The sequence below is a fragment of the Chelmon rostratus genome, chromosome 11 (assembly GCF_017976325.1).
Source record: "Chelmon rostratus isolate fCheRos1 chromosome 11, fCheRos1.pri, whole genome shotgun sequence".
Classification (NCBI taxonomy): domain Eukaryota; kingdom Metazoa; phylum Chordata; class Actinopteri; order Chaetodontiformes; family Chaetodontidae; genus Chelmon; species Chelmon rostratus.
This window is the reverse complement of record NC_055668.1, coordinates 5,974,537-5,993,044: the sequence shown is the minus strand read 5'-3', so window position 1 is coordinate 5,993,044 and position 18,508 is coordinate 5,974,537. Positions and strand designations below refer to the sequence as shown.

Genomic DNA, 18,508 nt, shown 5'->3' with positions numbered 1-18,508 from the left:
ACCTTTATGAGGTTCAATAAACCAGATACAAACAACATCATTCCAGTTCTCCATGAAATGGACTCGTTATTCCAATAATTAATTAACTGTCATCAAATGTCACTGTTACTAAGTATAGAAATAATAATGAATAAATTATTAATATACAATTGGAAAGTAATAACTAGGCTAACTAGTCTGTGGACACGAACTAGACCAACTAAGCAATAATCAGGTAGTTTTACTGATCATGTGAGAAATGCTGTTTGAATCTGATGCATGAATCAGGAATTAGTCGGCTGTATTCTTCTTCCCTCTGTCTGTGTAAAAGTCATATGCTGCACACACCCGTCTTGTTAGCAGCCAGATCAGAAGGGACCACAGTAAGAATGCAAACAACGTTAACGTTAACATCACCAATGCTCGAGAAAATGTTCATGATAGAAACATTGAGCTGATGCTCCACCACAAAGTCAGCCAGTCGAAGATGACATCGTTTTTTCTACACTTCATTCTTTATTCTTGCTATTATTGTTTCTCCAGCGCGGGATCAATAAAGTTCTATCTAATCTTATTGGAAACAGTGCTAAAGATAGTCTTCTGATCCAATATCTGCCTCAAATTCAGGCATGTTCCCAGCTGTGAGGAATTGTGTTGTACTTTTGTTTACCAAAGCTGGCAATAGCTTTGGTAAACAAAAGGTAAGAGCAGTGTCCTCCTGATTTCCCCTCACCTGAGCTTGGTCCACTTGTAAGCTCCAGTCGTGAGCGTGAAGGCTCCGATCTCCAGCTGCTGGACGTGCATGGCCAAGATGTGCACTGACGGCAGGGTGGGCCTCCTCTTCGCGTGTTCTCCCCTCATGAGACACAAGTCGTCACTCTTCAGAAACACCTGAGGAGAGAGAGCAAAGAAATTAGTTTTTGCTGGAATAGAAAATTTATAAAAAAATTCCAATTAAGCCAAAGTCCCAGGTGCCTGATGCAGTAATAAGCATGTCCAATGTAGCGGTGTACTATGATTGAAAGGCTCTTCAAGGATTTCTACCAAATTTAGCTTCTTTGCATTTCAAAACCAAGAGAGCATAAAATTGTTTCTCTTAATTTCAGCTAAATAGCAAAGTTGGTGGAGTGGTGCATAATGTTTGATGCATCAGGTCCTTCAGAGGGTAACTTTGAGAAGCAGAGCCAGCTGTAAGCCCTCAGCACACAGGTGAGTTGCTTGAAGCTGTTTTTCTATTGATTTGTTTGCCCTGCAGCCCAGTTTCACAATATGTGACCAGCCTAGCCTTCAGTTACAAACAACAGACGTGTGTGCTTGCTCAAACACACACACACACACACCTGCACAGCTCGTAGCTCCTCCAGGATCTCACACACCTTGGAAGACAGATGTTTCCAAGCCTGTTGGCAAGAGAGGAGAAAGTTTTATTTAGCAGGTCCAAAATGAAGAGTAACTATACCCTGGCAGCGATGCAACACGAGAGTCAATGCATACAACCTGCCTTCAGATGGAAATATGGAAATGTCTCATATTTTCTCACCACTGGTGTCTTTTAATTGAGAGTTTTTTTTTAAATTACTCATATTCATGAGCCACATTGCCTTTCACTATGCTCAGACTCTTATTTGAATGCATTAATGCTAATTTATCATTTGTCAGACTAATTAAAAACCAAGTCATTCTATCACAGCTGAAGAAAACATTTAGCCTGAGGGCATCTGACTTATTACAGAAACTCAGGATTTGTGTGAGGGGGAATTTATGAGATGCAGCCTTACTGGTAATTGCCTGACAATCACGTTCTCCAGACCCCCCAGGACCTGCATGGCTGTGGCAAAGTTCCTTGATTCGTAGCAGTGTTTGCCTAGCCACAGATACTTGGTCAGCAAAGCAACTTGTGTCTGCAAGAGAGGAGAGCTTGTCATGAAAAACATGAGAAAAAATGCTAAACAAGGCAAAATGCAAATGCTACAGTAGTCTGCTTTTCCCGGGACTACAGGAGGCTGCATAATGATGTCCACTGGAAAAATAAGAGAAACACAATGTGCAGTCGGTGCTATCAGTGCATTGGTGCACTGTTCAGTGCAAATGTGCTTGGTTATGCTGACGCAGGCGCAAACTTTATGAACAGGTTAAAACGTCTTTAAATGCTGATTGCACCCGAGATGCTGAATGGGAGTTGCGGTTTAAGCTAAAGCCCTGAAAGCACTTGGAGTGTCTTTTGAGGTTCATGTCAAGTTTAAGCTGTAAGCAGTTGAACTGTCTGTCAGCTTGTATAACACAACTGAAAGTAGTTGAACTGTCAGTTGAAGTGTTGAAGATGAAAGCAGTTGAAATGTCATCTAAAGAGGAAGAGGTGAAAGCAGTTGAAACGCAAAAAATGAAAGCAGTTGACATTTAAGGTGAAGTGGAAGCTGTAAGTGAGGAAGTACACTGTAAATAGTTTAACTGTCAATATGAAGTATTTCAAAAAATCTGAATGGATACACAGATGTCCTAAACAAGCTGAAGATTTTCAACTTTGAATGGAGTGTGTATGTGAAAGTGTGAGGAAGTAGCTGTAGGAAAAAAAACATCTATAATAACAATTATAATAATGATAAAGAAGAACTTATTTTCATTGCATTTCTCAGCTTTTTGTAAGGAACAAATAGCATCTTATGAAGCCTCTAAAAAAAAAAACATTGAATAAAGAGCTGTTTCGGGTTTCTGACCCATATGTTCTTGTTCCGAACTGCCTGTAAACCATTCAACCATGACACTGCACAAGCAACGGAAATCACACACGGGGAAAGGCTGTGACTGACACGAGACTCCACATCCGATGAGAAATCAAAGCCCAGACTGTGACGGGAAGGGCTGCCTTCCTTTCCGGCTGACCCCGTTACTCCGATGAGATGCGTCCCCTCTCACCTTGACGGAGTCACAGATGACTATTTCAGCAGAGATCCAGTTGGAGACGCTGTCAGCATATGTGAGCAGCTGCTGGAGGTAGCTGTCCATCGGTCCCTCGCTCAGAGGATGACTGCTGCCCTCTGCTGGCGGGATATTCTGAGACACATTCCTGGGAGGAGGGGAAACGAAGATGCAGGAAAATCGATACCAGAAACGATTACTGAAACATTAATAAATTGATTAGTTAATTAGCAGAAAATGAATTGCCAGAAATGTTGATTGTTTCAGTCATGTATCCATTTTTATGTATTTGGGGTTTTCAACTGTTGGTTGGAATAAACAAGCAACTTGAGGTGTCACTTAAGCTTCAAGAAATTGTAAGAGGCATTTTTCACATTTCTTATTTAACTTGACAAACAAAACAAAGATATTTTTCACATATTTTTCTCTGATACTTGTTGTAGAACAGACGTGACCACACATTACAGCGGACGTACAGTGCCTACATCACAGGTCAGGAATCAGGTTCAGCCATCATCCAGTCCAGCATTGCTCGTGTTACAGGCGTGAATAAAACTGATTTATAAAATGTTTGTTTGAATACTGTAGCTGAGGGCAGATCACATCCTGCCCCAGTAGCAAATGAGAACTAACAGATAACACTCATTTAGTAAAGAATGACTCACATGCACAAATGTACATTCTGTGTTGCACTGCGAGATGAAAAGGCAGTCAACAACACAGTGACCTGCATCATTTATGGCTGAATTACAGTGCTGCTGTTATAGTGATGCTGAGTGAATTATCCTGCTGACATAAAGTAAAGTAAACCATCTCTGCTGGACTGTTACTAATATACTGCTGTTCTCTGTGAGACACACAGGTCTGTCATGGTGAAACTGGTTAAAGTTTTGGAACTGAAACAGTCTGAAGTCTAGGGGTACTTGCATTTGTGCCATTTGTTATGTTTTTATTCATTTGGTAAATTTATAAGTTTATGTCAGCTGGCACTGTTCTGTCAACCTGCTGCAGGACGGGACGCAGTAGATTCAGTTGCATCATCAGCAGATTAATGAAAAATCCTGTGAAAGTTTTGATACAAAAAACTTAAAGGGCAAACTTTGCCCTTCTATTGCCTTTCACTGCATTGTACTCTATATGTCTAGAAGACGCTGCTGCAGATAATTAATGACAGTTCACTGTTTCACCACTGACGCACATGTTACCGTGTCAGCAGGACCTCACACACTGCACAGAGGGAGAGAAAGACATCCTAAGGACAGTTGAGTCTGTACATACAGACATGTGACAGGTTAAAGGAAAAAGCAGAATCAGTCAGTGGAGAAACATGCAGACACTTCCATATAACACAAAAGGCTAAAGGCTAAACTGAATAGACACAAATGAAGTGCTGTGGCCCTCAGAGTCACCGGCTCTCAACCCAAGTAAACACCAGTGAGAGATTTTAAAGTGACGGCATCAAAACACCAAATGAGGGAATATCTTCTGGAGGATTTTCTGGTGTTCATCCCTCCAGTAGATTTCAGAGAATTGGAGAATCTATTCCAAGGAACACTGAAGCTGATCTTTTTTCTTTTGATATGTCATCAATTTGTAACACAAGTAAAAGAAGCGTAAAGCTGGAACATTATACTCACTTGTTTGGGGTCAACACTTTGTCCCGGACTCCTTGTGTTCTGGAGTTAAGGAAATTAACTGGATGACATCCTTGGAACATTTCCTGCGTTGCAAAAGGTAAAACTCCAACGTTAGCTCAGGAGTTATCTGTGTGAATCTGGGTTTTAATATGAATTAATGAAGGCATGTCTCCATCTAGTGGTAAAAAGGGACAACAACAACTTGAGTGCAAGGTGGGGGAGTAGACAGCGGCGAATGTGTGTGCACCTGCTGCAGGAGGGTGAGCTGCTGGGCTACGTGCTGTGCGCTGCACTCATTCTGGCTGAAGGGGAGTCGCTCCTCACTGTGCAGGCAGACGCTGGAGAGGTCATCCACCATGGAGCCGTAGCAAGGCACAGGCAGGGCTGTGGAAATGGAGAAGGCCTTCTCTTTGGGCAGCGATGCAGAAGGCTCCACTACTCTTGAGAATCTCCACTGAAGAGTTGAGAGAGAGATGTGACGAGAGAGGATAAACGCTTTAATTATGCAAACGCACTGACAATACAGCTATGGAGGATTCATGTAGTGTTCTTGTGCAACAGCAGCAAAAAAGTAGAGTGTATAAACAAGATTTAAATACAGTTTACTTAATATTAGAAAGTCAGGCTGCAACAGATATTCTCTAAACCACATTTACATCCATGTCTGTCCAGACTCCTATAATATGTGTAGGGAAGACTTTGAAGAAATATCCTTTGGCAAAATAGAAATGATCACTATTCCAGTGGATAGTTTCCAGTGAAAAACATGCCGTCTTCACTTAGACTTCTCTTACAGAGGACTGATAGAGAGCTTCATCACATGGTGCACCAACAACCACCTGAAGCTCAATATCAGCAGAACAAACAAGCTTGTGCAGGACTACAATGCTTCAAAATGTGGATGTTGCTGCAAAGAAGATACAAATTGTGAAACGTGGATGCTTCACACACACCTTCAAGCCGGCAGAGCAGAAGATCTCTACAATCAGCACAGTTTCAAGGTGGACGGCCAAGTTTAATGTCACCAATTCAGTATCTGACCAATGGTCACAATCTGCCTTCTGTTCCTGAGTTATGATGTTGAATGATGGTCAGAAAAAGTGGTTTTGCAGAACATTATGATGTCACAGTGAAGCTGACCTTTGACCTTTTGGATATAAAATGTTATCACTTAATTGTGTGAAATTTTGTCATAATTAGCGTATGGAGAGTTGGAGTTATGGCCAGAAATGTGTTTTGTGTGGCCACTGTGACCTTTGACCACCAAAATGTAATCAGTTCATCGCTGAGTCCAAGAGGATGTTTGTGCAAAATTCGAAGATATTCCCTCAATCCGTTCCCGGGACATTGTGCTCGGGAGAGTGGGACGGACAACAAGGAAACACGATGCCTCTGGCCACGGCCGACGCTGGCGCACAGTCATAATAAAAACCTAATAGTGTTTGCATACGTGCCCAACTTAAGTTTAGCTGTCGGTTATGGATTTTGGCAGGAAAGTGTTTGCGCGTTTGTTGTCCCCAACAGAAGACAAAGCTCAGTCCAGAAAATGTTGGACTAATAAACAAGGACCTGCTGGTTTTACATAACATCAAACTGCAAAAACAAATACTGTTTCCATTGTATTGTATTGTAGCCGAGCTCTACAGAACACCTCAAAAGACAGAGAACAGAACAGAACAGAGTTACTGTTTTTAAATTACTTTAGTTTTATATACCATATCCAAACAAAGCCCAGCATAACATGTCACCATGTTACACTGACCTTTCTCCCAAGGTCCTCAGTAGATGAATGCACACACGTAGCATCGTCTTCTTCCTCAAAGCTGATCAGGCTTCCTCTTCTTTGGCTCATACATGGAGAACTGTGGAGAGCAGCGAGAAGGGCCTCCCCTCGGCCGTCCACAGGAATCACCTGGGGGAAGACAAAACAGACTGTAGACACTGACCAATCGCTGTTAAACAGCTCCAACTGCAAAAGCATGTTTAAACTAGCACAGCAAAAGATGCTCTGTCAAATTATAAGATGCTGCGTTGGTGATTTGAGTGTGACTTCACGTTCTAAACATCCAGTGCATGATGGAGGTTTGATGCTTCCAGCAGCAGAGAGACTGATTATATTTAACGCCTCCTGAGAAAACTCCAGGGTAACATTACTGAATGTCACAGCATAACCATTCAGCTGACAAGCCACCTCTGTAGAGAGCAGAGCAAATGTATGCTTATGTGTTTACCTCAGTATTAAGGAAGTTTTCTACCATATCCACAAGGCTGGACTTTGGTGTGAAGTCCACCTGTCTGCAGTCTGTGATCCAGAACTGAAGCAAGTCCAGACTGCGATGGAAGATTTTTTCACTGTCTCCTGACATGTCTGGACCTTGTCTGGCATGAAAAACAAACATCATTGTCATATCATCATTGCAAGATGCTTCATACTGTGTGCTATTGTGCATCATTGTTTCTATTTTACAGAAGAGGCTAGATTGTAGATTCCCCATGGTTTTATTGGCATACTGTACTATTCTGTACAAGGCTGTTTCTCTTTGTAATCACGACCTTCTACATGTACAGTACCTTGCAGCACTGATGAATTTATCCATTATAAACTGCAGTAGCTGCTCAGGAGTAGAGAAAAAGCGGTAGGTATACAGGAACTGCTGGATGTATCCCTCCACCGCAGCATTTCTATGATGAAAAGGAACACAGTGACATTGAAAAGTTCAGAAACCAACACAGTTTGATAACGCTATTCCATCAGATTTATTATGAAATATTCCACTGCAAATGATGAAATACAGCAACCTGTGGCCACAAATTCCTCCAAAAAACAAACCAGCCTGTTTATCTCTTACTGTTTCTAAATGCAGCACTGAAAGCAGCTCAGCATATTTGATGAAGCTGATGGATTTGCATGAGTCTTGCTGTTCGTGGGTTTGTTTCCTCATGGCTGAATGCGCTTATTGTAATTCACTTTGGATAAACGCGCCAGTTAAATAAATGTAACATATCACTGTAATCCTCCTGGCGGGCCCTTCAAGCACTCTCAGACCACGTGGGAGGCGTCACAAAGGAGACGTGCCCCGGGCGTCCTTGCTATTATTAAATGGCCTCTTTCAGTGTGAGGGAGCAGCCGCGTCATACCCAAGTTCTCCCAAATCACGGCACTGCTGCTGGTAGTGGGTCTCATGTGAGCTGCCAGACAAATGGGAATTCATGAAGATCCCCAGTGTTCAGGAGCGTAGGTGTGGTTTGGTTTCAGGACAAAACAGAAAAATTTATCATTTTTATATAATCCAGCAAATAGTAAATTACAATTACAATGGTTCTCTATCATGCTTTACATAATTACAATAACGTTAGTATACATTATTATAGTGTCAGCTTGAGGAGGAGGGAACTAAAAGTGGTTACAACATCTATGGATTGTGCCCCTGTTTCTTTGATTGTTGATGCCGTTTCCCATGGCAACAGACACAAACCACATGCTGAAATCTCAGACTTAAGAGCAGGTGTGATAGTATTTACAGATCAGATCAACATTAGGGATGGCAAACTGAGCGAGAGAGTTGGAGAGATGAATTACAACCTAAATGTATGTGCTCCTGTACTTGGATACATGAGGTTTACTGAAAGACAATGCATTAACTGTGCATGTATTGTTACAGTATGGACAGTGTTTCCAGTAAATGTGCGCCTTTGAGTCTGTTATCACCCTGACAGATGGATTTGTTTTTCACCAAAACCCTGATATATTTTACTCCTTCACTACCATGAACACACACTTTGTAGTTTATCGTGAGTCGATCCCGCACACACTGTCCCGCGGCTGTAAATACTCAATAGACCTAATGTTTATTAATCTGCAGCTGCAAATAATCACCAACAAGTTACATATTTCCTCTTGCTTCAGTAACATTTGCTAAAAACTGCAGAGCTCAACTATTTAGGAAAAGGAGCCTTTTTTTAAACTGAAAGTATACATTTGTGTCTCATTTTTAAAGATTTATTTCCTCAGTAAGAATGAACGGGCTTGGAAATGAGCGCCACACAGGAAGGAAAGTTAGAAAGTATTAAGACACAGACTAACACACTGCTGGGCTTTTGTCTGCTCATTGGATTTCTTCACAATAAGAAAATATAGCTTGATGCCAGCTTTAATCCTGTAACAAATTATATGTGTACAGCCACAGTAGCAGCTCTATGAGCGGTGCTTTGAGCTAAATGTTAACATTAGAATGCTAACACACGAAATATGAAAACAGATTGACAGGAATGTCATCAGTTTTGATGGTGTATGGTCATAAAACAAATATTAAATTGAGTCAGATGTTGACCTGCAGCAAGTAGAAAAGTCAGGGGATCACCACAGTCAGCAGGATTCATCGTTTTGGGACCATGATCATAGCTGTCAGGTTTGCTAAAAACATCCCAGATACCAGTGAAACACTGCTGTGAGACTGGGTATAATGAAAGTCCTTATTTTAGGAAAAACATATCTGTTGTACAAATAATAACAGCAAAGCCTTCTTCGGTTTCTTGCTGTAATTTGGTCATTTTCTGACCCGAGCTCTTGTGAAATCAGTCTGCTGGGCAGGTCGAAAGCAGCAGGGAGGTTAAACAACAGAGCACAGAAAACTGATCACACACGCTGCAAATCACTTTGAGACATCACTGCAATTCATACGACCAATTGACGAGCGAAAATCAAGCGCTAGCACATTTCTAATTCAAAGCCTCATCAGCAGTACCTGGCGTAGAGGTAAGCCATGAGGCCCAGAGGAGAGCCAGCTTGCAGAGTGCTCTTCCCTTTGCTGGTGCCAAAGCTCAGGAGAGTCGAGTCCTCAGAGGATTGGAGGTCCAGAGAGCCTGGTGCACAGACAGCCAAAGACGGCAGCAACGAAACCTCTAAACCCCACTGGTCCACACTCAGGATCTGCAGGGACACAGGAAAGCATATCAAAGGATAGAAGTTGTTAGGAAACGGACGAGAAACAGCTGGGTTGGGAGAAGTAGAGCTCTGTCAGTACCTCAAGGTATCTCTTCACACAATCCAGGAAGACCACTTTGGACCGGAGCTCTTCAAACTGGGACTTGAGCTTGGACAGCATCAGTTTGCTCTCAGAACCTTTAGGACACAGACAGTGTTTTACAGGTCACACTGGAAGCTACGCATGTCATTTGTGTATACTATCAGTGTTATGAAATGGCCAGCCAACCTTTGTTTTTCCTCTCTTGCTGTATCAGCTTTTGGTAGAAATTTCTCGTTTTCTTTAGATTCCGCGTTTCAATAATCAGCTGCTGCTGCAGTTCCTGTTCAAAGGAAATCACACAAATCATACAAAAGGCCCCAAAATAACACCACATGCCTTTCACCGAAAGAAGCCTTCGGGGGTTTCCAGTGTGTGTGGAGCGGCGCTTTGTTTCCCTTTCGCTCTCCTCACCGTGGCAACAGAGCGCGACGGCTCTTTTGAAGTGAAATGAGAGAGAAGTCGCGGCAGCGCGGCTCTTAAGGTGCGCTATTAGCTGTTGCACAAACCTGAAGGAGCTGTGGTGCCATCAAAGTGTGCAAACACAAAGGCTACTCATTAATATTCTTTTACAAATTATAATAACTTCCTTTGCCAAGGGCTAAGTTCAACACATTAATATTCAGATCCAGTTTGGAGAGAATAATATGCCAATTATCTTAAAGTCCCCCCACATGTTCTCATCCTATTTAGCCCAAACCTGGACTGTGTCCCACTTCACTGCAAATAGGAAGATGATTCCTGCACCAGACCAGGTGAAGAGCTGAATGGAACTAGAGAAACTGCTTTCAATAAGTTCTTGGATGTGACATAATACATGGATAAAATGCATAAAGAACACAAATGAAAACACTTATGGAGTCATAGCAAATCATTTTCAACCTGCTGTTAATACAAATAAAGTCATGAAACAGAAGAAATGATATCAGAGAATATTTTGATGGAAATATATTATTACATATTTGCTGAAAACCTTTTCTTCTTCCTCTTTAAAGGCTCAGCTTCTGCATTCACACTCACAGCTCCCTCTCATACTACTATATAATAAAATAAATAATGCTTCATGCAGTCTGCTGTTCAAACACATACTGGAGGGTGAAGGTTAAATATGACTCACTGGCAGTAAGCTTCGCAGGTTTACCCACCTGTGTTTTCACATCCAGACACGGTGATCCTGTGTGCTGCCCCAGATTCGCTGCATACTGCAACACCTCTGGACTAAAACAATCCTCCCCAAAGAAGGCTAAGGCCCAGGCTGAGCTGAAGCTGAGGCCCGGACCCTCCGCTCTGGATCCAGGCGGGAGGAGTTGCTCCGACGCCAGAGAATCACTGTCCTCCATATCCTCCGAGCAGTCGGGGCTGATCTGCTCGTACTGGGCTCCCGTCAGGCCTTCCTCTCTCCCCAACAAAAACTCGGCTTCAGAGGGGCTTTCATCGCTGCCCCCCGCTGAATGATCTCCTCCCTCCATGACCCCTGCGTCCGAACCGTCGGTGCTCGCGCCTCGACCAGTAAACAGGGACGGTGGAGAGAGCAGGGTAAGAGAAGAGAAATAGAGAGTGACCGAATCACATGGAGAGCAAAAAAACAAACTGGATATGTGGAGATCCCAGGGTGGGCTGGGGGTGTTTGTTGCTAACCCTATCATGGCTGCACAAAGCATCCACTGTTTAACAGATGAGCTTAAAGGCAATTCAAGTTGAGCTTCTCCAATCTTTTTATCTGGAGTACCTTTCATCTGTTTGTAAGAAAAACCCCAAAACACTCCACTCCGGCATATTTTAATAGCACAGCAAATGCAGATTAAAGTGCAGAATGCAAACACGCAATGCATAGTAAAAAAAAATGGGGGTTGTTTGTGTGTGTGTGTGCTCGCGCATGTGACTGTCACTGGCCAGGAATGAGTTCCAGAGGAGAAGAAATCTTTAGTTTGCTAGCATGCCTTGGACTCTTATGAATGTGCTCCAATCTTAAGAACAGCGTCCAACAGCCAGTCACAGCTCTCATGACTTCAGTCAGCAGCCAAATAAAGTGAAAAATATCAAAACATCACAGATGGTTTGGGATTCAAAAGCAGGAACCAGTACTGGATCTCCTCATCAAATCCTCAAAAATCCTGCACTTAATCTATTTAGGTAGTTTGCCTGAGGAGTTCAAAAAATAGAACCAAATTATAAAATGACACACTGTTACTGATGCAGCTACCCAACAGAGTAACAAATGTGCTGCACACTGACCTATTACAACTGTAAAATGCTACTGCTCAGTAATATTATAATGCATCAGCAACAATAATATATAAAACAGGACAACAGGGGCCACCTTTCTGCATTTTGAGCTCTTTTACTTTTAGTACACTGGATCTGATATAGAGTCAGTTTTTACATGTTAGCATTAAAAGAATGTAAAACTAATAGATATATTCTGTGTTTAGCTGACTAGCTGCTCTGCACTGCTAGATGAACAAATCTGTGTATTTTATAAAGCTGGAACTGGATCCAAAATTGAGCCGACTATCAGAACTCAACCCAACAGATGCATTTCCCCTTGACTGAGATTTTTTAAATCATTATTACCCAGTGTAGCTTAAATGGGATTGATCTTTGTCTAAACAACAAAACTATTGAGTATCCAAGTCTATCTCCTACCTTGACCGACGCAGTGTTGACTCCCCTCCGATCTTAATTCAAAGTCTTCAAGCGCAGCCTCATTTTCTCCACGACAGGACCGGGCCTCGCTTCCTCCCCAACAATCCACAGCAGCGGCGGGACTGGACGTGTGAATGTTTCCATTCAGGTCGAGACAGCCATGCAGGCAAACTTCCCTCTTCCCTGCCCAGGCAGTGGCTATCAAGGGTTGGGTAAGGACTGCCCTTTTCACAGCCTTTGATGGAGGCTGCTCATTAGAGCCACTGCGGGAGGCGCATTAGGACAGAGAAAAAACACACAGTGCATTCAAAGCTGGTGACAAACAGCACTTAGGTGAAGAAAAACGGAAGACATGATCAAAACAAAATAGCCAGCGATCTACACAGATGAGCAAGGATTTAATATGAAAACACAGCAGAACACAGGCGATCATAGCAACAATCACTAAGAACCAAACAACAAAGCAAAAACTCATTTCAAACATCCTGCAGGATAGATGCACTTGCACATCACACCAATCCACGCATACGATCTTATTGTGCACGCACGGGACAACGTCCACGCCAGTGCATGTCAGAGTGTGAATGGACCATCTCTAATAGAGATGTTACACTCCCTCTATCCCCTCAGAGAACCTGGAACAGTGGAAAAAATAACCACAGCTGTGCCCTAAGAGTAATAAGAGCGTCTGTCAGCTGTGATGTCTCCCTACCACAGCAGATGAACGGTCTCTCCACATATTGCCCTGAGCATCAGAGCATGGCAACGCCATGAAATAGAGACGTCTGCGGGAGCTGACTGCCTCTGCACATCTCTAGTGAGGAGACATTCTCCCCAGCACTTACAAACATACTGCTACGCCGTTACCATAGGGACCATTTAAGCAGCATGCTGAAATTTATGTATGAAGTGCATGTTGCATTAACGCTAATTTGAATGCCGTGTATGCGTGTAATCTGTAAGCGTGCAGAGGAGGAAAGGTCATGTTCAGTGTGGACTGGCTCATTCTGTGCGCCTGCTCTGCTGATCCCACATCAGCATTAATTAAAAATAAAATCATAGATAAATGGAGAATCTGACTACAAGCAGCCAAATCTGGGCATCTCACTGTGTTAGACAGAAGCAGTGGCTGCTTCATTGTTAACAAGATATCCCTTTCAAATTGGGGTAATTATTCTGACACCAAAGATAATCTCTTTAACTCATAATGTAGGATAATTGTGCTGGTTTGACTCATTAGACAACCCAGCCCCTGGAAAACATCCATTTATTTTGAGGATTAAAAACTAATGCATGGTAATAAGAAAAAAAAACTTGTGAAGCAGAATCTCAGCTGCTCTGTGGGCGATTCACTCATTAAAACTGAAATACGTGTGAAACTTCTCACATGTTGTAATATGTCAAGAGATGATACGGGAACTGCAGCGTGCTGTAAAGAAGACGGTCACTATTCAAAATCACGCACCGCAACACCGAGCTGCTACAGTGACCAGCTGAGTTTAAGGAGCTGATTCTCATGTGTGAACATGCAGTGTGAAACAGGTTATTCACAGAGTACTGGCGCTGGTTTGAAAGGACTGCACTGGCAGGTAGAGAAACCAGACTACTAATCAGGTACAACTGTGATCTGAGATCCTCCAGACATGACATATCAGTAACGTATGAACTTGGGCTGAAGCTATCAGTTATCAGTCAGTTGATCTGCAGATAATCCTTCCGTTTTTTGAAGTCAGGGTCTAGTCTTTTAAATGTCAACATAGTCAAAAAAATGCCCATGACAGTTTTTTCAGAGGTGAAGGTGATGTCTTGCTAATCTTCATAGATATTCAAGTAACAATGAAATATATGAAAATGGTGGAATGCATCAGCATCGATTGCAAACATCTGCATGTCGCTTCATGACCCAACGGTCGGCTTAAACACGTCTGTCCATCCTTCTCTGATTGGTCAGCTCACACCTGGTAGCGGTTCTTAGTTTTTTACCACAAAAAATCTATAATAGTGACATCTAACAAAGCTCATCCTGCAGCCTCGTTTGTAAATGTGATATTTACAACAATGAGCATTGGATCATCCAGATACATGTTGATGTTTCCATCTGACGACCAAAAAATCTGAAATGTGCAATGTCAATGTGGCCTGAAGCTAACGATGAGCCCACCTGAATGTGGTGCCAGATATGCTGTTCACATCCACGTCTAGCAGACAGAGCAGGTGTGTTTATACAGGCTCGAGGAATTTCAATCATCCTTCGAAAAGAGTGAGGGGCACACGGATGTGGCACAAGCTGCCGCTAACAAACAGAAAAGGAGTAGCCGGCTTGCGACACGTCGAAACAAGTTGAATGAAGGATAACGGCAAGCTCTGTGTGATGTGAGGGATTCTCACCGTCTGACACATACTCATCTCTCGGCCTGTGATGCACATTCACCTGTCAATGATGAAACATTGGACCCAAAGGCAGCTGTTGACCTGATCAGGGGTGCATCTTCATCATTGACAATAAAGTAAGTTGAAACAGAGGACAGCAATGCTATGTATGGAGTGAGTACCAAACACCTGGTACCATCTCCTGATGCTCACCTGGGTACCTGACTTTAGAAGTTATGTGCAGTATATATTGTGTATAGGACATAATTTCAGCTAATTTTGTGGCATATAAATCAATGTATGAAGTAAAGGTTAGTGAACGTTCATTAACTGATGATCCACTAAATGTTAACTAATCACAGACTCACAGTGCAGTATTTAAGCATGTTCTGTATTAGGATGTGTTATCAATGTATAACTCTAATGGCACAGCTCGACATTTCAGCCTGCTGACACACACAAGTGTTCGAAGTCCTACTCACAGTGTGGACGGGCTGTAGTTAACCAGGCAGTGCAATACGCCCAGCAAGTCGTCTTCCCAGTACAAATCACTGAATCTCTCCTTGACAACGCTGGCAAACGTGTGGTACTGGAGGTCCTTCAAAGAGAAGATGTACTCCCCTCGGGAAAGAGAAAAAGTCGATATTCTACATGAACATGTCCGAACGACTAAAGACTGGATTATGACGTGGGTCAATGCTTCATTGTTACGTTCAAAAATATCCGCAGTCAAGAAGCCATCCAGTGTTAGAGCAAGATTACAGAGATTTTTAACTTTCTAAGACAAAACGGTGCCTGTTCTGTTTACTGACGTCAATGGATACAGTGAGAGTTTTAGATGAGACAGAGCTTTTATCTTTTTCTCTCCACCTAGGGACATCCCGACAGCTCAATCTGCTATCAGAGAGGGGAGCCGTACCACTCTCCAGCATGTACTCTGTCTGCAACGGGCATTAGACCATAACTATACATGAACATGTAACAAGCCTCTGTCATCAGCCAGATACACAGAACATTATTTTAATGGAAACACTCTTTGGATATTCAGTGGAGGTATGTTCCAAACAGCTTTAGAGGAACATCAGACAGCTTTCCTTTGTTTCATTGTATATATGCAAACATAGAGGCACATTGTGTGAATATATTCTAAAATATACTAAACCAAATCTGAACATTCCAAGAAATATATTATAATTTAAAAGAACCTTTTGATTAATTAATGAATGGCGTCAAAGTAATTGTAGCTTAGCGGTTGGTACAAATCACCACATCGTTTTTTTTTTCATACAAAATACTACAAACGTATAAATCAATACAGAGACATATTATATGGATGCATAGATATAGATCAGCACATACATGCAATTCTATGATTTTTTAATAGAATATACATGTATATATTTATATATGTTTTATTACTTAAGCTTCTAAATCATCTCTCCATATACTCCCTAGCGTCTGCAGATGTACCCTACTGCTACTGCATCTACCACTGCTGTGTCAAGCAAATGAAGCCATAATAAAACAATATTACAGTCAACTAAAGATACATACCCATGACAATGTCCTCATGTCCATTGTCCAAACACCCATCAAGTGAAAACTCTCCCTTGAGCAGGTCAATCACCTCTTGCAGGGCAGGGTGGACTTTAGGGGAGCTGGACTTGGAAGGCGGCTGGTTCTCACCTCGTGTTGCTGGATTTGTTTGTCCATTGTCAGCTCTGGGAACACTGTGCTCCGAGGGGCTGTTAGACATGATGGAGCTACCTTTGAAATAAGATGATGGTGGGCCATGATCCTGAGGTTCAGGCCTCACAGGCACATTCAGACAGTTAATAAATGGACCATCAGAGTTCTCTGGAACTGTGATTAGTCCCTGCAAAGGCTGTGGGACCAGGGAGAGATTTATATCCAGGCCAAGGAGAGGCTCTGGAGCCCTAACCTGCACAGGCACTAAGGAAAGATGCCCTGTTGTGGGATCTTGACGGAAGAGGTAATTGTTGAAAACACTACAGCCATTGAGGTTAGTGGGTAATGGCTGAGGAAGAGAGACTTCAAGACAGGAAATATCAGGGAGAGCAGAAGTGGAGTTGACCAGCATCTTGTCACTGGAAGTTGTAGTTCCGGCCGCCTGACTTACAGGAAGCTCCCGTGTATGTAGATTGGGTTCAGTCTGTGTAGGATATGGGTAATCAGAGTGTGAGGTGAAGTCGAAGCCCATGTCCTCGTTGTGCTCGGTGCTTTTTGTGAATCCATCCACAGACCTGTAAAACAAACAAAGCCTAATAAGCCTTCAGTTGAAGCTCCGAAGCATTTTGGGTAGGTAGGTGATTTGCTGGCCTATTTCTTGGCTAGCACAGTGCCTGCAGTCTCGCTGTTTCTGTGAGGTTGCCAGGCAACGAGCGGAGACTTCAGGAAGTCACTGCACCCTGCCCGCGCTCCCAGAAGCAATCTGGCGTAGTGGCCACACTCAGTTTTGTAGCATCACATGACACACACACTGGCCCCTAAACACTTTTTCCCCCATTCACAATTATTACAAAAGAGGCGCCTGTATAACAGTCAATACATTTTCCGGAGCATCACAAGCTCCCTGAAGTCAGTCAAGATACATTATGTCCAATAAAATCTGGAAATATTAGAAGAGTCATATTATTAACTCATTATTATTATTACTATGTGTGTGTGTGGTGTCAGCAGGGAGTCAGCTGGCTGAGAAAATGACTGAAATGACTGTTTTTTTTGTTTTTTTTTGGAAAAGTGCTATTTAAAACAGATGCATCATTGTTGCTAAAAAATGTAGTGGTCATACGTGCCATTTTCTGGAACAGCCTACCCTTCAACAGCAGCCCCAAGCTGCTGGCTCTCCTCCTCTGAGTCCCCTTCATCGGTCAGGACGATGGGGGAGAAGTGTGTGGCAGTGGAAGTGAAGGCTTCTGGGAGTTGGAGTTCCTTGTTGACTGGGTAGCTGTGGGGAACAGGGCCAGGCACAGGAGCCAGTCGGCTCTCAGTGGCCATGGGCACAAAGCCTACACACAGTTACAACAATGCCAGATACAATATCAGTGATATTGTCTCATGCAATGCACACAGGTAAACAACGCAACATGTGTATTGGGGAGATCTGCTGCTATGGCATGATGCCAGCTGACAGCCATGCTAGCATCTTTACTGAAGCTTCTTCTGTCGTGAATGTTGGGTGTATAAAGAAACTGGCTGTGCCTCTTCATGGCTAATATTTGGCACCTTTAGTGTGTAATTTGCTGTACATTCCAAGGTACTCTATATTGCATGAGGGTCATCCGTACTAAAGTGAAGCTGTCCTACCACTGCTGTTCTGTGCAGACTCTTCACATGAGCTTTGATGAGCATCAGTTGCACTCAAATTGTCTGCATCACTGGACGCTGGCTGAAAGAAAATTGAATCGATTCATTACAACAGACAGAGAATCGTGCAAGACAGACAGAGGATGACCAAACAAACAAACTGACTCTGATAATGAGGCTTGAATGATACACGATGAATGACCAGATGAAGATATGAATGTGTGAACGCATCCGTGGTGAATAACAGAGGGAGGTTTACCGGGTGAACTCGGCTGATGAGGTTGTTCCAGACGGTCTCGGCGTTCGTCCCTTGACGTGATAAGTAGTCACGACAGCTCTGGAGCAGATCCACATGAGAACAAGTGTGAGAACAACAGAGGACACTCCACACACAATCACCCGTGAAGTTGGAATTAATTATGCGCTGAAATAACTGAAGTGTTTGATTAAAAATAAAACATTCAGGATTTGGAAAAATAACAGCTACCTTTACAAAATGACTGACAGCATAACAATAAAAGTAAATTATGGTATTTTTTATGAGAAAAAAAACGACAAAGCACTTTTCCAAATTGGATTCTCTCTATTTAAATGGCAAGTGATTTTCAT

At 42.7% G+C, this 18,508-nt stretch overlaps 1 protein-coding gene across 1 annotated transcript in view; it reads right to left on the bottom strand.

Moving 5' to 3' along the window:
• Window positions 1–18,508, bottom strand: part of LOC121614158 (kinase non-catalytic C-lobe domain-containing protein 1) — a 35,685-nt gene that overhangs the window by 2,228 nt on the left and 14,949 nt on the right. The window contains exons 12-30 of the mRNA XM_041947953.1: window positions 18,159–18,236; window positions 17,903–17,981; window positions 17,409–17,601; window positions 16,127–16,836; window positions 15,055–15,193; window positions 12,203–12,465; window positions 10,702–11,057; window positions 9,746–9,839; window positions 9,557–9,654; window positions 9,278–9,462; window positions 7,104–7,214; window positions 6,764–6,911; window positions 6,295–6,444; window positions 4,780–4,986; window positions 4,533–4,615; window positions 2,893–3,043; window positions 1,758–1,880; window positions 1,320–1,379; window positions 713–870 (exon numbers count right to left, since the gene is read on the bottom strand). Of these exons, the coding sequence (XP_041803887.1) occupies window positions 713–870; window positions 1,320–1,379; window positions 1,758–1,880; window positions 2,893–3,043; window positions 4,533–4,615; window positions 4,780–4,986; window positions 6,295–6,444; window positions 6,764–6,911; window positions 7,104–7,214; window positions 9,278–9,462; window positions 9,557–9,654; window positions 9,746–9,839; window positions 10,702–11,057; window positions 12,203–12,465; window positions 15,055–15,193; window positions 16,127–16,836; window positions 17,409–17,601; window positions 17,903–17,981; window positions 18,159–18,236 (3,386 nt within the window). The remainder of the gene's footprint in view (window positions 1–712; window positions 871–1,319; window positions 1,380–1,757; window positions 1,881–2,892; window positions 3,044–4,532; window positions 4,616–4,779; window positions 4,987–6,294; window positions 6,445–6,763; window positions 6,912–7,103; window positions 7,215–9,277; window positions 9,463–9,556; window positions 9,655–9,745; window positions 9,840–10,701; window positions 11,058–12,202; window positions 12,466–15,054; window positions 15,194–16,126; window positions 16,837–17,408; window positions 17,602–17,902; window positions 17,982–18,158; window positions 18,237–18,508) is intronic.